Source organism: Hydra vulgaris, chromosome 04, assembly GCF_038396675.1.
Source record: "Hydra vulgaris chromosome 04, alternate assembly HydraT2T_AEP".
Lineage (NCBI taxonomy): Eukaryota > Metazoa > Cnidaria > Hydrozoa > Anthoathecata > Hydridae > Hydra > Hydra vulgaris.
In genome coordinates this window covers 48,357,878-48,377,185 of record NC_088923.1, presented here as the reverse complement: position 1 = coordinate 48,377,185, position 19,308 = coordinate 48,357,878, and the positions used below count along the sequence as shown (strand labels likewise).

The window sequence follows — 19,308 nt, the reverse complement described above, 5'->3', positions numbered from 1 at the left end:
TACATGCAATATCTTGTGCTATAATATGTATACATGCAATATCTTGTGCAATAATATGTATACATGCAATATCAAGCCTTGTTTCAAGTAAAAAAATGCTCAACACATTTGCCTAATGTGATTTTGACGTCATAAAGTTTTCTTTATATTTTTATTTTTTTAAGACATTAACTTTTTTAAATTATCAAAGAATTTATTTATTATCAAATTCTCTTTATTTTTTTATTTTTTATCGCAGTTAAGTAACAAGTTAAATAATATTCAACTTGTTTTTTTTTTAACTTTTTCTTTAGCTTTTTTCTGCCTTGAGACCTTGAATCATGATTTCGAAAACTGGACATGACGTTTTTACTCTAAGATGTGTGTTACTTATTTCTAAGTAAAATAAAAAAGTTTTTCATCTGTTTATTAATCAAACTGAATTTTTTTTATATAAAATTTAATTCTCAAAGGAATTAAAGAGAAATATCTTTGTTAATCTATTTTTGAATGTTTATTTTCTTTCAAATTTTTTTTATATTAAATAATTAAATTTGATATTACATTTTTAAAAATGTTTGGTATAAAAAATTTCTTTCTTTTCTCTTTTCTTTTTTGTTTAAATGAATTAAAATATGTTAAATTTTTTAAAATGATTATTTCTTAAATTTCTAATTGCGGCTTTGCAACTAAAAATTTTTTATTTAAAAAAAATTAGCGAGTAACAAATAAAAAAAACGACATTAATTTATTTACTTTATTAAAAGTTTATTATTTTACTAGCGATTTTTTTGTGAAAGCAAAGATTATTTTTCCAAACACCATTTGTTAAAATTATATTGCTGTTTAATTCTTTTCTTTAATTATATCTAATTAATTACTCTTTTAACTGTCATAAAAAAAATTTAACTTTTTTAAATATTTATCAAAAAACACTAATTTTTCAAAAATGGCCAAATATGGTAATTTGAACCCAGTCCACAAATTTGGTTGAATATTAAAAATTTTAATTTTCAATCAACAAAAAAATATCTTTCCAAAAAGTCCTTAAAGAGATTTCTAGAATTTCTTAATCATTAGTTATGATTCTATTTCCAAAACTTTGTCTTCTGGGTCCACTGAGGTTCTGAGGGTTGCAACCTTTTCTCAACTTGTTAACTCTCAAACACGAATCTTGACAAACAAGACTGCTGTGCAAAAACAAGTTGAGTGCGGTACTACTTGTGACGTGGCGGGGATCAAACTTGGAATTTCTTGCTTATGAAGCAACCACTGGAAAAACTGGAAAATCTGGAATAAAGTTTCAAAATAATTGAAATCAATTCCCACCACGTCCCTGGTAGTACCGCGCTCAACTTGTTTCTCCGCGCAGCGGCCTTGTTCGTCAAGGTTCGTGTTTCGGAGTTAAAGAGTTGAGAGAGGGTTATAACCACTATTAAGTAGCCTCCTCATCTGTAGTGGCCATCTCGGCCTTGGGGAGGTGAATAACAAAACAAAAACAAAAAAAAACAACAATTCATTCATACAATTCATGACTTAGCATCTACTAAAGACTTTTTATTTTTACTTGTTATCATCTTACTCCTGTTTACTTTACTTCTAGTCTCTATAAATATCTGTTTTTGTATAGAAAGGTTTTTCATTTTTGGTTCTTCTAATGATGCACTTTCTCTTTTAGACAAAACACATTTTAAATGTAGTTGAACCTGCCCCAATTGCCTAGCTTGAGCCCATTTTTTCTATAAATATTACCATGGTTGTTGTTCAAGCAAGCTATCATCACTTGTTTCATTAACCAAAACTCATTAATTACTGCTACTGATTCTTCATGCTCAAAAAATTATTTATCTATTTTTTTTCCCTCATAAGTGATTTGGAATTCTCATTCATCAACATAAGTCAACATAAGCGATTTGGAATTCTCCCCATCTTCATGTTTTCCTGATACATACCATTAACAGGTTTCAAGTTGTAAATATATATATAATATATATTTAATACATATATAAATATGCATATGTTAATATTTATATATATATATATATATATAAATAAAATATAAGTTAAATTAGTAGAAATTCACTTATCAAACTTTTTTCATTTTACACTAATTTGTTTCATTAATTAAGACTAATAAGAAAAATAAATAAAATAGATTTTCTGATGAGTGCTTATTGATGAAACACAGGGTAAAATGAAATAGGTTTGACAAGTTTCTACTAATATATATATGTATATATATATATATTAGTAGAAACTTGTTAAATATATATATATATATATATATATATATATGTATATATATATATATATATATATATATATACATATATATATATATATATATATATATATATATATATATATATATATATATATATATATATATATATATATATATATATATATATATATATATACTATAGCGTATATAGATCAACAATTGCATACTTATTTTCCCTCTCTTTATAACATACAGCTTTTTCAGAAAGAGAAGAAAATAATTTAGAATATTGAAAGAAAAGATTGCTGCCCCACCCCAAACCCTCAGTCAATGTAGCGTCACTCTTTTGTGGAAGCAGGTTATAAGATAGTCAATGTGTATATGTATATGTATATATATATATATATATATATATATATATATATATATATATATATATATATATATATATATATATATAATTAAAATAATTAAATTTTTTAATCGCATTCTTTTGATTTAAATTGCTTTTTTCTGGTTTATATTATTTTTTTGAAAACTAAACTTTTAATCATATTTTGTTAGTTATTATAAAATCATAATTAAATCAATTTGAAATATTAAAAAATATATTTAATGTTGATTATTTACAAATTTTTAAAGATTCAATAAGTTAAGTTTATTGTTTCCGATGCTTTTTGATTAAATAGTTTGAATAGGAAAACCAATTTGCCTGCTTTCTCAGTTTGAATTTATTTTTATTGTTTGAATGTACAAGATCAAATGATAAAAATATTCTTTCAATTCTTGCAGATAAAGCAACATCAGTAAGTAACTGATCAACGACTTTAAGTAATTCATGTTTCACACGATCATTATGAGATTTTTACCAATCACATAGGTTTATAGTTTTAACAATGTTATCACGGAACATAAACTTTCGAAAAAGTGCTGCTTCTGCTTTATAATTAACCAAAAACGGAAGAAAATCTGGATTCCTTGAAGCCACAAATTCCATTCCAATCATTATTCCTTTATCAGTTAAATCTATACCTCTGTATTTAGGATTATCAATATTAGCCAAGAAATGAAATGGGGTCATTGCCTGCTGTATTCTTTTGAATTACTTCTTCTTAGCATCTTGGTTAAGCTTTGGACTTAATTTCCTCTGAAGGTTTTTTCATATCACTACACTGTCACTAATAGTACAACTGTCCCACAGCATCAGGTCTAAAGCAACAGCAATTAATTAAAGCATTTGTAACAGTTCTTCTGCACTTCAATTTATATAAAGGTTGTTTACAATATTTGTAACATTCTTATCAGTTATTGCTTTTTTTCACAAATTGTTAATAGAATTGGCCAGTGCTTTGAATAGGATTCAAGACAATCAGCTAAATTTTGGAATTGCATAATCTTGGGCCAATTGATTGTGAATATGAGCCGAACATCCACACATAATAACATTTACATTATCTCTAGTTTCCAATTGTTGTTTCATTTTCAACCCATTTGCTGCATTATCAATTACTACACTGCAAACTTTACAACTAAATTGTTTTTTCGCACTTGTTTATAGAATTAACAGCAACGTCAACCAAATAGTCAGAACTATGTGAATATCAATTGTATCTGCAAGATAGATATCTGAGTTTGTTGTTTTTGCACAAGCTATTGGTTCATTATTGTTCCACCTATCAATACTCATGGTTATGGACTGAAGCAAACCTGACCAGCTAACTGTTAATGTGAACAGTATCTATTTGTTTTTCATTTATATCAATTCTAGTAGGGAGGTTATATCCTGCAAAAAGAATCCTGGGCATAAAAAGTGGATAAGTCTAAGGAAGAAAATAAAACAAATTGGTTGCATTTTTTTTGTTTAAAAAAGAATATACGAGTTATCTGTACAAAAAAATTTTTTAATCGAAATTGATTTTTTATAAAATAATATTATAAAATTCTGGGAAAAAGTTAAGCATTAGTTGTTCAATTCATTTTTTTCATAGATTTGGCATCTGAATCAACAAAAAGTATGCCAAATCAAGCAAAAAACCACGAGAAGAACAAGAAGACTGTTTGCTTCTTGTGTCTTGACAAGGCTAGTCACTTTTTAACCAGCTTTATGACAGAAAAAGAGCAACAAATTTTGAAACAGCCTATTGACTTGATGATCCAAAAGTCCAAATTGGTATTTGTAAACATTCCCGCTCCAACCTTAGGAGGCCTGAGGGGGGAAAGCTTCAAACCTAACCACAGTTGTTTGACTTTTCCACTATCAAAGTATATTCTGTTACAAGAGATTCAGTTTGTGATTGTTTGATTTGCTCAGTTGGCAAAGCAAAGCGCAATTTTCCACATCCAGTCTTGGCAACACAGAAACCTGAAATAAACCAGAAATCAGTTGAAAGAAGTTGTTCTAAATGCTTTTCGATTGTTGGCAAGGTCTCCTACATAGTTGCTCAAGTCTACCCTGCAAAAGAATTTAGCAGAACCATGTCAATAGACTTTGTGGCAGCTAAAAGAGTTACAGCATCAAGGGTGCTTCACCCCATGGAACAGTTAGTCTCAGTAGACCTAAGGGAATAGGAGGCCACCCTGTTCCAGTTCTTTCAGGTAACATTGTACTAGATATTTAAAGTTTTAGCCTCATATTTTAAGTCTATGTAATGCATAATAATGTAAAATCTCTCTTAATTATTTCCAAGGTTCATCTTCAAAAGAAAGAAGGCTTTTCAATGAAGGACCAGAACTGACAGCAAAAGATCTTGTTTATGTGCAACACAACACAGAACTGTCTAAATCTGGTGTGAAAAAGCTGGCATCAATACTAAATAAGTTGTTCCAAGTCAAATTGTTGAAAAGAACTTCCTCTCCAAGTTTGATCAGTTGAGCAAAACACTTGATAGTCATTTTGCTGAACTATAGCGTGCTATAGTTTTCTTTGCTTGACATTGCTGGCGGGTCTACAAGCACATTCTAGTGCACACCCATGCTCTTGGTGTGACATTCCATCAAAAGATCTTGCAAAGCGTGGATCTTTAAGAACTTTTGGATCCATCAGAAGAGATTATCAGGCATTCAATGCGGATGGTCCTAACATCAAGAAAGCAAGTTCATTCAGAAACTCTGTTCATGAACCCATCATTAGCGCCTCAAATGAATCCTTTGTCCTTGATGTACTTCAACTCATGGAGCTTCATCTGTTGTTTGGTGTCATAAATCATCTTCAACAGTCTCTCTGAGAAAAAATTGAACAAATCAGAGTCTCTTATTTACAACTTCAGGACACCACCATCACTCACAAGGTTCATGCTGTCATCCACCATGTTCCACAATTCATCCAACACCACAATAGCTCTTTGTTAATTTATTCAGAGCAAGCAACTGAAGCACTCCATCATCTTTTCAATACCCATTGGCAAAGGTAAAAGAAACTAAGCAACCACCAAGTGTATGAAGACAGGCTGCAATGATGTATCACAAACTTCAACAGAAAAAAAAATTGGTTAGGAATATTGCAAATCAGTTTTTTTGTTGTTGATGTTTTTGTTTTAATTCACCTCCTCAAGGTCGAGAAGGCCACTACAGGCAAGGAGGCTACTTATTTGTGGTATAACCCTCTCTCAACTCTATAACTCCAAAACAGGAACCTTGACAAACAAGGTCGCTTCACGGAGAAACGAGTTGCGCGCGGTACTACCAGGGTTGTGGTCGGGATCAGACTCGGAACCTCTCGCTTATGAAGTGAGTGCTCTACCACTACACCACTACCACATTTAGACATTTTTCTTAAGAAAAAACGATTAGAATTAAAACTTTACTTTGTCAAAATTGAAGAAAATTGTTATTTACGAGTGAATTTACTGCATAAATATTTTTGTCATATTTTTGAGATAAATAAAAGTTCTTGAAACCAACTTTGATTTTATGCAAAATTTGAAAATGGATTTTCTTCCTTGGACGGTGTAACCAGATTTAGGGACTCATATCCCAGTAACCACCAATGATAGTACAACCATACCCCCAAAGGATTTTTCTGGGTCATAACATCAAGGATTATTTCATTTTTTTACAATAGAGTATTCTTGCTATCTGCTCATCAATTGCTTCTTTTTTAGATTTTTTGTTTTTAATAAGGTATGAATCCAATATAGTTGTCAATGTCTTGCCACTGCTTGGTCTTGCCACTGGCTTTTAATATGAACACAAAAAGTTTGCTTTATCTACAGTAGATTGACTAGATTCAGTTTTTTTAACAGAACATAGACTAATTTGTGGTTCCTCAGTTGCCTGGTTGATATTTTATACCCTGTCTTGACAAATGTTTTTACCATTTTAAACATCTTTCAAAATTTACCAACACATTTTTTGGTTTCTTATTCGAGCAACCAAACTTTGCATTTTATTACACCCCAGCTTTTGCATTTAGCTTTATTACCCTTTTTACTAAACTAAGCAAATATTTCTTTAAACCACATCTCTTTTTCTGCTGGTACCAGATATTTTTATTTCTAGTTATATAAACTAAGCAAATATTTCTTTAAATCACATCTCTTTTTTTGCTGGTACCAGATATTTTTATTTCTAGTTATATAAACTAAGCAAATATTTCTTTAAACCACATCTCTTTTTCTGCTGGTACCAGATATTTTTATTTCTAGTTATATAAACCAAGCAAATATTTCTTTAAACCACATCTCTTTTTCTGCTGGTACCAGATATTTTTATTTCTAGTTATATAAACCAAGCAAATATTTCTTTAAACCACATCTCTTTTTCTGCTGGTACCAGATATTTTTATTTCTAGTTATATAAACTAAGCAAATATTTCTTTAAACCACATCTCTTTTTCTGCTGGTACCAGATATTTTTATTTCTAGTTATATAAACTAAGCAAATATTTCTTTAAACCACATCTCTTTTTCTGCTGGTACCAGATATTTTTATTTCTAGTTATATAAACCAAGCAAATATTTCTTTAAACCACATCTCTTTTTCTGCTGGTACCAGATATTTTTATTTCTAGTTATATAAACTAAGCAAATATTTCTTTAAACCACATCTCTTTTTTTGCTGGTACCAGATATTTTTATTTCTAGTTATATAAACTAAGCAAATATTTCTTTAAACCACATCTCTTTTTCTGCTGGTACCAGATATTTTTATTTCTAGTTATATAAACCAAGCAAATATTTCTTTAAACCACATCTCTTTTTCTGCTGATATCAGATATTTTTATTTCTTGTTATATAAACTAAGCAAATATTTCTTTAAACCACATCTCTTTTTTTGCTGGTACCAGATATTTTTATTTCTTGTTATATAAACTAAGCAAATATTTCTTTAAACCACATCTCTTTTTCTGCTGGTACCAGATATTTTTATTTCTAGTTATATAAACCAAGCAAATATTTCTTTAAACCACATCTCTTTTTCTGCTGATATCAGATATTTTTATTTCTAGTTATATAAACTAAGCAAATATTTCTTTAAACCACATCTCTTTTTTTGCTGGTACCAGATATTTTTATTTCTAGTTATATTATTTTTATTTTAAACTATAAATAAACAAGCAGTTTTAAATGAATAATACAATTTTTTTTTAAAAATTCAACTTTAATATACAACTTTTATATAAAAAGAATGTATTTATATTTATTATATAAATATTGTAGAATATATTTATATTTATTATTATATTATTATATTTATTAAATAATAACAAAAATAAAAGTTGTAAATCAATAGTTTAAAACATGAAACAAAATATTTAATTAAACGGATAAAAATCTTAATTAAAATCTTATTTAAAACTTAATATTAATAGTTATATGACTAATACATATTATATAATGCATAAGTAATTTATGTAGGAGTTATTTTTAGCTAGTGCATTTGAATTTAAGTTGATTAATCAATAAATGATCATGAGAAACAATTAAAATCAAAAAACAAAATTTAAATCATGATTTTTATTCCTCCAATTTAATTCATGACCTAAATCGATTTAAATCAACTGATTAAATTTAAATCAAAACAACCCTGCCCTCCTATATTCAATATTTCCTTGAAATATTGTAAAAGTAAATTTATTTTTAACAAATAAAGTTAAATCCATTAAAAGAAGTTTTATTTTGATATCTATATACATATAGTTTTTTAAATATGACGTATGTTTTATGTTTTTTCCAGACTTTTTTTGATCAATCGATTAATGACAAATCTCTACCGACAGCTCTTCGTAAAGCTCTTGTTGAAAAGTTCCCTGATTTTGATGAATATCAGTTAGGTAAATACAACAAAGAAAAGATCCAGAAGAAAACTAAATCAGTTTACGTTGATAAAGAAGAAGTTTATCGGCAATGCCAAGGTGATAACGGGAATGAAAAAGTATAAACATTTTTTGTATACTTTTTGTATTAATTTTGAGATTTGAAAGTTTAACTAAAGAAATGTTAATAAAACTATTTTTTAACACTTTTTTTTTTAACTTCATAAGTAATTTTTTTTAACACCTAATATTTAGTTAAAACAAAAATGACTTCTTAGTCATTTTTTAACTGTGTTATCAATCCCTCTTTTCCTCTAATCTCCTATCCTATTGCATGTATAGTAGAAATAATATAAAATTATGAACTGTGTTAAAACTGTTTATGATTGTTACAAGGTCTTTTTTTTAAGTTAAATTTGCAAAAATTATCAGCAAAAACTTTATACAGGGTACAGGATGCATTAGTTTTGATAAGCTGACCTTAACAGAAATTCTTTAAGAAAAAACCCTTTCATTTCTTCTCTTATCTATATAACACTATATCTATATCTAACACAGAGTTGTTAATAATAGCTTTCACTAATTTATTTTTAGTTTATCTCTGTAATTCACTGGATTTATATTTATTTTCACAGAATATTTACTTTGCAGTACTTTTGGCTAGTAGTGTAATGATAGAGCACACATTTCATTTCAGTCATTTCATTCATTTTTGCTTAGGAAGCAAGAGTTATAAAACGAGTGCATGAAGTTTAATTTCCACCACATCTCTGGCAGTACAATGCTTATATTGTATATCAATCTAGTGATATTCTTAGCTTTTAATAGCAATATTCATTAGTTTTTTTTTTTTTTTAAAACAAGCATAATTAATGGAATATGTTAATGGTTGGCTAAATAGTAATAAGCATTTTTTTTAAAACAAACATAATTAACATAATTTAACATTAATTAAAATATTAATGGAATATATTAATGGTTGGCTAAATAGTAATAAGCATTTTTTTAAAAACAAACATAATTAACATAATTTAACATTAATTAAAATATTAATGGAATATATTAATGGTTGGCTAAATAGTATTAAGCATTTTTTTTTCTGGAAGGTTTTAGAAGTTTTCAGGATTTGAGTATCGATGTTGCTTTAAATGGCCTATCAGGCCAGTTTAAATTCTGCATTACAACTTTAGTATACCCCAAACAATGGGCATTGTTAAACACCTTGTTCAGTACTGTCTGCTTTATGATTTTTAGTCAAGCCACTCAGCAGCCATAGCCACACAGATTGTATATAATCTGATTGGTAAATGTTTGTTGTCTGAGACAACATTAAAACATTAGTTTCAAACACTTTCTTTTGTCTTTTGTAACGATATCTTAATGTTGCAAGGTCGGCCTGATTCTGCAGACCAATGAATTAGATTTTGAGCATTTAAAGCAGTTGGTTGAAAGTAATTCGAGATATAAGAAAAAGAACTGATTGAAAGTGATAAAAAATGCTTACCAAATAAATTTAGATGTACTCATTATACTATAGATTAACACTTACACAAAATGGTATACACCTTCAAACTCAGTGTTTGAATACCACACAAATTAAGTGCTATTGAGCTAGGTCACCTATCAAACACCTGAACGAATCATAAATTTTTTATTATTAGTTCTGTGTTTATTTTGGATTAATATTAGTTCTAGTCACTAAACAACAGCTTTTGATTTGAAGACGATGAGGGCGACGATGAGGCCTACAACACTTTATCTAATCTTTATTCACTTCTTTGATTTATAGCCTAGAGAGTTCTATGCTAACAGTATTTTTTCTTTACCTAAGAATTGGCAAGAGGTCATAAACAATGATAGTGCATATATTGTTGAGATAGTAACAAGTTGTCATTTACTTTGAATTAAATTAAAAAAACTTTTTTTGTTAACTAATGTTTTATACAATTTTTTTTTTTTAATAAAACTTATCTTCTAAATTTTTTGTTTGTAGTAATAAATTGTTTTATAGTTTAATTGCCAACATTAATATCATTATTTCATAGTTTTTGCATTATTTAATTAATTCTTTATATTTAGGCTCCTGATCTTTCATTAGTAACATTAAAAGGTTATACTTTAAAGGAGTTGATACGAAAGCTGCATATTTCTGAGCCTGTTTATCATGTCATGGCTTTACTTGGAAAAAAGTAATTTTTAAAAGTTTTGTTTTTTATGCTAATATTTTGATTATTTTTATAAATGACATATTTCTTCCGAATTAAATTTTGTTATTAATATTAATTTAATTTTTCTTGTATTTAAATTTATATGTAAACTTTATTTTATCTTAGTTTTTTTAATTTAATCTATGTATAAATAAATATTATTTGAAACCTGAACAAAAAAAATTTTAAATTAAAAAAAGATTAAAAATATTAAATTTTTATTCCTGAAAACTTTTAAACCACAAAATGTTTATAAAACAAGTAAATGTATGTCATTTAGAGTTAACTAAAAATGTGAAACCACTTTTAAATTACAGTACAAGCATTTTGTACTCATATTTTATACTTATTGGTTTTAAGGTTTTTTAAAATCAATTAAGTACAAAAACAACTTTGCTTAAATAAGAAATTCTAAATAATATTTTACAGAGGAGAAAATCTACTAAACAAAAATAATCTTCAAGACACAAAAATAAATTCCTCCCCTTGTCATTCTTATAATTAACTTCTTTTATGAATTATGTCAAATCTTTTCTCATCCATAATATTGAATCATTTTAATAACATTTAAATGGTCTTTTATATAAGTACATTTTTTGAGTTAATAATTCCTTTGTGTGTAAATTAGACCTTGTTTTAAATTAAAAATGCTTAACCCATTAATGTTAATTTAAAGCTTAATGTTAATTTGTTGTCGTAAAGTTTTTTTTATTATTTTTTAACTTTTTTAAACTCAATCACAATATAATAATTTACTCCAAAAAAATTTAAGAATTATTTCTAATATGTAAATATATTATGGAATGTTTTTTTTTTTTAAATATTGACTAATACTAACTGACTTATTAGATTTTTAGTATTTAAACTTTTTTATTTATTTTTTAACATTTCTTTCTTTTTCTGACATTCCTATAAATAAATTAAAATATGTCAATTTTTTATATTCAACTAATTGTCATTCAAATCTTTTAACTAATTTAAATATTAAAAATAGCAAAAAGTTACCTAACTGAAATCGCTTTAGACATATGTAAAATAGCCTAACGAATACATATATTGCGAGCTGCCTAACGCTTTAAAACAAGGCCTGGAGTGATGGAAATAGCACACATAATCAAAAAACAGCAGATCTTATTTCAAGTATCATAAAGAATATGGTGCATTTTAAAGTTAAAATTCAAAATTTTTGAAGATCTATCTGCAGGCAATACTTTTTTATTGGAACAAACATTAGCATTCATATGCTGCCTCAGTGACCTCAGCAACAGCATTTATATGCTTTGAGTATATTCATTCATGAGATAGTGTTGAGCTGTTTGTAAACCATTATTAAAGCCAATTAATTAGAGAAAAAGGTTAAATTGGGCTAAAATTCATTCACATTTGTCAATTGAACAATGTAAAAATGTTCTTTGGACAGACGAGTCTGTAAATTTGAAGGTTTTGGTTCAAAATATTGTGTTTTAGTGTGCAGATAAGAGAAAGGTATTCAGAAGACTGCGCAGAGCAGTTGTAGTAAAGAATAAAGGAGGTTATTAAGTAAAATGTGAGTTAAAGTTAGAAATTATTGATAATAAAAATGTTTAACAATATTTAGTTCTTGTAATTTCAACAATTAGAGTACAAATTAGACAAGAAAAGGTTTACTTATTAGTTTATTTCTAAAGTTCAGAACTTGCCTTTAAGCTTTTGTTGGTAGTATATATATATATATATATATATATAGGCTTGGACAGGAATGGTGTGCGATCGAGCGCTATTGCTGACCACGCAAATGATTTCATTTTTTGACAACTTGACCACGATTGCTTATATATTTTGATGATTTAAACATTTCAGAAATGCACTGAATGTAGAAACGCTAAGCTAAACTTAAACTAGGAAAAAAGTTTAAAAAAAGAAATAACAAAAAAAAAGTTCCTAACAAAAAAAGAAATGAAAAAAAAATTCAAAAAGAAATTTTATAAGCACTAAAATAAAAATAAAAAATAAAAATTTCGAAAACTTTTTGTTATGTTTTTAATTATGTTAAAAAAAGTCGAAAACTTTTTGTTATGTTTTTAATTATGTTTAAAATAAATGTTATTAAAACCTATCTTTTTAAACGTTTTATTAAAGTTATGCAAAACGCTTTTAAATTAAGTAACTAATTACTACTAATGATTGTTTAATAAATGAACAAATTTTATCAAATTTATTAAAAAGTGTTGTATATTATATGCCAGGTGAATAAAAATGAGCATTTGCTTTTACTCAGTAATTGGTCAGCTTTAAGTGAATAAAAACTTTAGCAATTTTGCTTAAGTTTTTATTCGCGTAAAGTTGAACAATTACTGAGTAAATTGGTTAACTTTATGTGAATAAAAGTTTGAGCAAAACTGCAAAAGTTTTTATTCAGGTAAAGCTGACCAATTACTGAGTAAAAGCAGTTGCTTGTTTTTATTCATCCGGCCTCATATTTTAAAATTTTATAAACATTTTTTCAAAAAAGTTGCAAAAAAAATTGTTTAAAAAAAATAATTTAGTCTTTTTAAAATAGTAATTTTTAATAATTTCATGCTCTGATTAGTAAGTCTAGTTAAAATAAAGGTTTTCAACTTTTAAATAAAATGCGCCTGTAATTTAAATAAAATAAACTGCCAACAAGCAATTTAATTTAATTTTAATTAGAGCATTACAACTTTTTTAACCTGTTAACAGTCTATGTCGTATTATTACACAAATTTAAAGTGGTTTCCAAATGTGCATATCGTAATATTACAGTTTTATGCATCTCCTTATTTTTCCTTCTTGTTCATCAGCAATTATACATCTACTTGTCACAAAATTTATTACATAATTACAGAGCTTTTGTTTCAATGATTCATTTTTAAGCGTGTTCGCTTTAATTTTAAATATGACAAACAAGGAAGTTCATTCAGTGCAAAAATAATTATCAAAACATTTGCTCACAAAAAGATAGAAAATTATACATTTAATGAATCAATGATGAAAATATATATTTAATGAAGGATTATTGAAGATGATAATGAAAGGTCAATGCTCAGAGAAGGTGTCTGGTATGTTACAAACACAATATTGGGAAAGATTCAAGATATGAATGTGTAGAATGTGATGTAGGACTTTGTGCAGCTCCATGCGTTTCCAATTATCATACAAAAAATGAATATTATTGAATACATTTTTTAAAAATTTTGTATTTATATAGTATGATTTATATATTCTTAAACTTAAAAAATAACATTTTGTAGTGTTTAATAATGTTAAAAATAGGAGGAAACTTTTTTTATTCTATTAGTAAAAAAATACTATGATTTTAAAAACACGGGACATTTAGAGACTGCTTCAAAAAAACAAACTGGACTAATAGTGACCGTATTTAAAAAAAACACAGGACTGTTAAAGAGTTAATAAGCGCTTCACGTAACGAATTTAAAAATTATTATAAAAGATTTAAACTCATTCATTCCTATTGTAATAGGGAAAGAAAAAAAGGATTTTTTTCCAAAAAATGTTTGTTTAAAAAATTTAAAAAAATCATAAGTTTAATTATAAAAATTAATCGTATGAACATTACAAAATGCTTCAAAACTTTTCCATTAATCAACAAAATACATGCTTTTATAAGTAAATAAAGTTATTTTATATTCTTGTATAATTCACATAAAATGTGTAAAAGCTAGTAGTCACCAAAGGTTTTGAACTTATTCATATATTAAAGTAACTTTAAAAAAATTATTTATAAAAATAATGGTTTAAAAGATTTTTAAGATTAGGAAAACAGGGCCGACAACATGGGTTTCAAAGTGGAGGGGCACAATTGTCAATTTTTAAAAAAAGTCCTCTATATCTGAAATTTTCTTTTTTACAAAAAAAAAAAAGTCCTTTAGAAAAAAAGTGTGTGTGTTTGTGGGGGAAGGAGGGGGGGCCCTGCCCCCTTCCCTCCCGCTGTGTTGTCGGGTCTGAAAGACATGGAAAAATAGTTTCAAATATTTATATTTATCAAAAAAAATACATGCCTACATAAAAAAAATTTATGTATAGCATTTTTCATTAATTCACACCTGCGTTTATGTAAACAATCATAATTAATTTTATGGTTTTATCTAAAGTTGTTGCATAAAATAAAAACTATAGATCAACGAATAAAAGTTATTCATATCGTAACACTTTTTTTATTGCATTAGAATTGTTAAAACAAGAAAAAAAAACAGAAAAAAAAATTAGCATGGTCAGTTACAGAGTGTGATCACATGCCATTCTTGTCCAAGCCTGTATATATATATATACACATGTAGTCTATATATAATACATATAGTATATATACATATAATATATATATATATATATATATATATACACATGTAGTGTATATATATAATACATATAGTATATATATATATAATATATATATACATATAATATATATATATATAAATATATATACATATATATAATACATATATACATATATATAATACATATATAATATATATATATATATATATATATATATATATATATATATATATATATATATGTATATGTATACATGTATATAATACATATATATATATATATATATATATATATATATATATATATATATATATATATGTACATATATATAATACACATATATATATATAATATATGTATATATATATATATATATATATATATATTCATTTCATTCGTTATTCTTCGTTTTTTTCTTCTTTTTCTAAAAAGCCATATTTATTTAGATAAGCAAAAAAAGTGAGCAAATGCTTACATAAATATGCTATAGTAGATATATATATATATATATATATATATATATATATATATATATATATATATATATATATATATATATATATATATATTTATATATATATATATATATATATATATATATATATATTTATATATATATATATATGTAGCTAGTCTATGTGTGTATGTATGCATGTATGTATGTTAGGGTGTCCCAAAAAACAGCAATTTTGAAAAATATATGCTGGGACCCTCTTAATGTGTTCTGTATGATAAAAAAAGTATTTGAAAAAATATTTATAGGGGTCCGCCAAAAAAGAAATTCTCAATCGTGTATCATGTTGAGTCTCAACTGAAGCGAAATTATATTAAACTTTTAAAAAATTATAACTATATTACATGAAAGTAAATATGTTAGATTTAACAGCATTAAAAATAAAGTTTATTAACTAAAAAAGAAAAGAGTACATTTTTTTGACAATATTTTATTTATTAAGTTTTTTATAATATAATTATCATTTTTAAAATTTTCATCTGATTTCGCTTCATTTTATATCCATGTATGTATGTATGTATGTATGTATGTATGTATGTATGTATGTATGTATGTATGTATGTATGTATGTATGTATGTATGTATGTATGTATGTATGTATGTATGTATGTATGTATGTATGTATGTATGTATATGTGTGTATGCACAAATGTATGTATGTATGTATATGTATGTATGCACAAATGTCTGCATTTCAGACTCATTAACTTTCAGAGGATATATACCAGAAAGTAACTTTGTTTTGTTTATACATTTCAGAGATTTATGATTATTTTATTTTTAGATATCCAAGTGATTTGGAATCTTTTTATAAATCTAAATTACCAGGAACATGGGTCCAGGTATTTCTTTTTTATAATAATTAATAAAAAATATAATTAAGTAATTTATTTTAATGAGATTTTTAATTAGATTTTCTACTGCATTATTTGGTCATCTGCTTGCAAATTAGAGGTTTTTTTTTTTGAGCAAATGAAAATCTTGAAATCAACTTTTATATTGACTGTAGGCTTAAGAATCTTTTTTACAAACTTTTCTTTTCTTTTACAGGAACAAGCTGGTAAAAGGATGAAGCTCCAAATACCAGAGACTTGGGAGACACAACTCTCATTAAAAGGAAACAAATCTAAGACATGGCAAGATTTGCTTGGTAAGTAGAGAATAAAAAAATAGGAGTTAAGGTATATCTTGCTAGGTGGAAGTACCCAAGTATGAATGTATGTATGTATAGTGTCATTTTTATATTTGAATTAATTTTATATAACATATAATGTATTATAACAAATCGAATTTTAAGTGTTTTGCTTACGCTGATGTAGAATTTAAAGTAAGTTAAAAGATAAGGAAAAAGTAATAACTTATAATAGTTATAATAATTGTGCTGATTCTTTGAATGTTATACTCTATGAACTGATTAGTTGTTAAGTTTAGCAAACTGAATAATTATGCAGTTTTATAGACAAATTTAGTGTTTAGTTTTCTCGACAGAATGAAAGTTGGAGTCATTGTTTAATATGTTTTTTTGTTTTTTTTTAAGATCACAACAAGCTGCCATTTATGGCTATGTTAAGAAATCTACGAAATATGATACTTGTTGGATTATCTGAAAAGTACCATGCAAAAATTCTATCACGTCTTAAAAACAAGGTTTAAAAAGTTATATAAATATGTATAATATTTACATATTAACATACTAAACATATATATAAATGTACATATATATATATATATATATATATATATATATATATATATATATATATATATATTTATATATATATATATATATATATATATATATATATTATATATATATATATATATATATATATATATATATATATATATATATATATATATATATATATATATGTATATATATATATACACATAAATACATTCATACATACATACATGCATACATACATACATACATGCATACATACATACATGCATGCATGCATGCATGCATGCATGCATACATACATACACACGCGTTTATTCATACTAGGTCACACTACCTAATAAAATTGATAAAATTGGGGATTATTGTGTAAATGCATATGTTTTACATAAATAAAGCATGTTGCAAAAATTGGCTAAAATAAAATGAAATAATATAAATATAAAAGCCTAAATTTTTTTGGTTATGTATAAAATTGACCGACTGAGAGAGGCACTGAAGAGGCTAACTCTCAGATCATAGGTCTGAGAGTTGACCTCCTCTTTTCTATTATTACCAGACCTTGTGGGGATTGAACTCGAACTCGATTGAACTATGTTTTCTCATTACAAATTTTTTGGAGACCTGTACTTATTTCTACAGTATATTTATATAATTTTCTTTGATCACTACTCAAATCAGAAACAATATTTTCATCAACAAATGATTTCTGACTTTGTTGTAGAAAAATTTATTATAGGGAGTTTATAAACGGAATCTTCTTAAACAGATGAACAAACTACACCTTTATATTTTTTGAATCTTTTTTTTTTTTCATCAAGTAAAATAATTAGTTGTCTAAGTAATTCATTTTAATAGAATTGAAGTCCTACAAAATATATTTTTCTATTTATAGCTTTTTCTAGCTTAACAACTTGACCATTGTTTTCACCTTGCACCACCTTTCATCACCTTGCACCAGTATTTTAATTTTTTTTGTCAAAAATCACAGCAAGAAAAGAATTGTCAAGATCCTTCATGAGTTTCATGTTAAATTCTTCTTGAACTTCTTTACTTGCATTTACTTTACAAAAAAAAAAACAACTTGCATTTACTTTACAAGTTCCACTTATAATAATTTCATGCATTGAATATTTGCTTCTCTTTGTTCCACTTTCTGCAGTAAATGTAAGATGTTTTTCTTTTTTGATTCGAGGATAGTATTATTGGTTCACCATCTAAATTGTAACTAACTTTATGAACAAAGGTTTTTTAAAAGTTTTTATCATAAACTCAAATAACTTTTAATTGAAAAACCTCTTTACAATGTTTAATACCTAAATTTTTTAACATATTCGACACTTCTCAATGAAAAATTTCTTTTTTGTAATAATATTTGCCATATCAGTAGCTGATGCCCTAGTCAGTAATCCTAAGATTAATCCTAAAAAAAAAAGATTATCACACTGAACAAAAATTAGACGTATTTATGAATATTTGAATTAAATAATTTACTTACGCCATCAATTGTGTTGTTCTTATACTCCTGGAAAACCCATACGAAGTCTCAGTAGAAAAGGAGTGCTTAGATACTAATAAAAGTTGTATAAAACGAATTAGATTAACAAAAATATTGAAATTTATTTATGATGTACTAAAACTATATTAAATTCAATGTACTAAGAATACAATGAAACTGAAAAAATCAAAAAAGTGAAATAAAAATAAGTTAGTATAACAATAAAATAAGCTAATTATATAACCTACAAAACTGATTTGTCATCATTTTTGACACAAGATTCTTGTTTTTATAATTTTTGATTAATATGTTTTCTTTTTATTTTTATTGCTATGTTTATCTACAAAATTGTTTTAAGTTTATTGTACCAATCTGAAATTGTTAGAATAGTCAATAAGTATAAATTACTAGAAGATGCACCAGACTATAAATTTATAGCATTAAGCCATAGCTTATTATATAGCAGGCCTTGCCAACTTGCGTAAAAAACTGGAGGCAAGATTAAAAATATTACTTCACAGTAATTTACATTTTTAGTTAGGTGATTTTCACATGAATATAATATTTGTATGATATATCTACTAAAAGTAACTTATAAAAAGTGAAAAGATGAATTTATTATACTTTTTTTTTTAATTTTGTTTATAACT

The 19,308-nt window shown here is 25.9% G+C and overlaps 1 protein-coding gene across 1 annotated transcript in view; it reads left to right on the top strand.

Moving 5' to 3' along the window:
• Positions 1 to 19,308, top strand: part of LOC101241847 (telomerase protein component 1) — a 117,578-nt gene that overhangs the window by 31,930 nt on the left and 66,340 nt on the right. Inside the window, exons 4-8 of the mRNA XM_065796528.1 lie at positions 8,378 to 8,575; positions 10,536 to 10,645; positions 16,261 to 16,318; positions 16,527 to 16,626; positions 17,014 to 17,123. Coding sequence (XP_065652600.1) covers positions 8,378 to 8,575; positions 10,536 to 10,645; positions 16,261 to 16,318; positions 16,527 to 16,626; positions 17,014 to 17,123 — 576 coding nt within the window. The remainder of the gene's footprint in view (positions 1 to 8,377; positions 8,576 to 10,535; positions 10,646 to 16,260; positions 16,319 to 16,526; positions 16,627 to 17,013; positions 17,124 to 19,308) is intronic.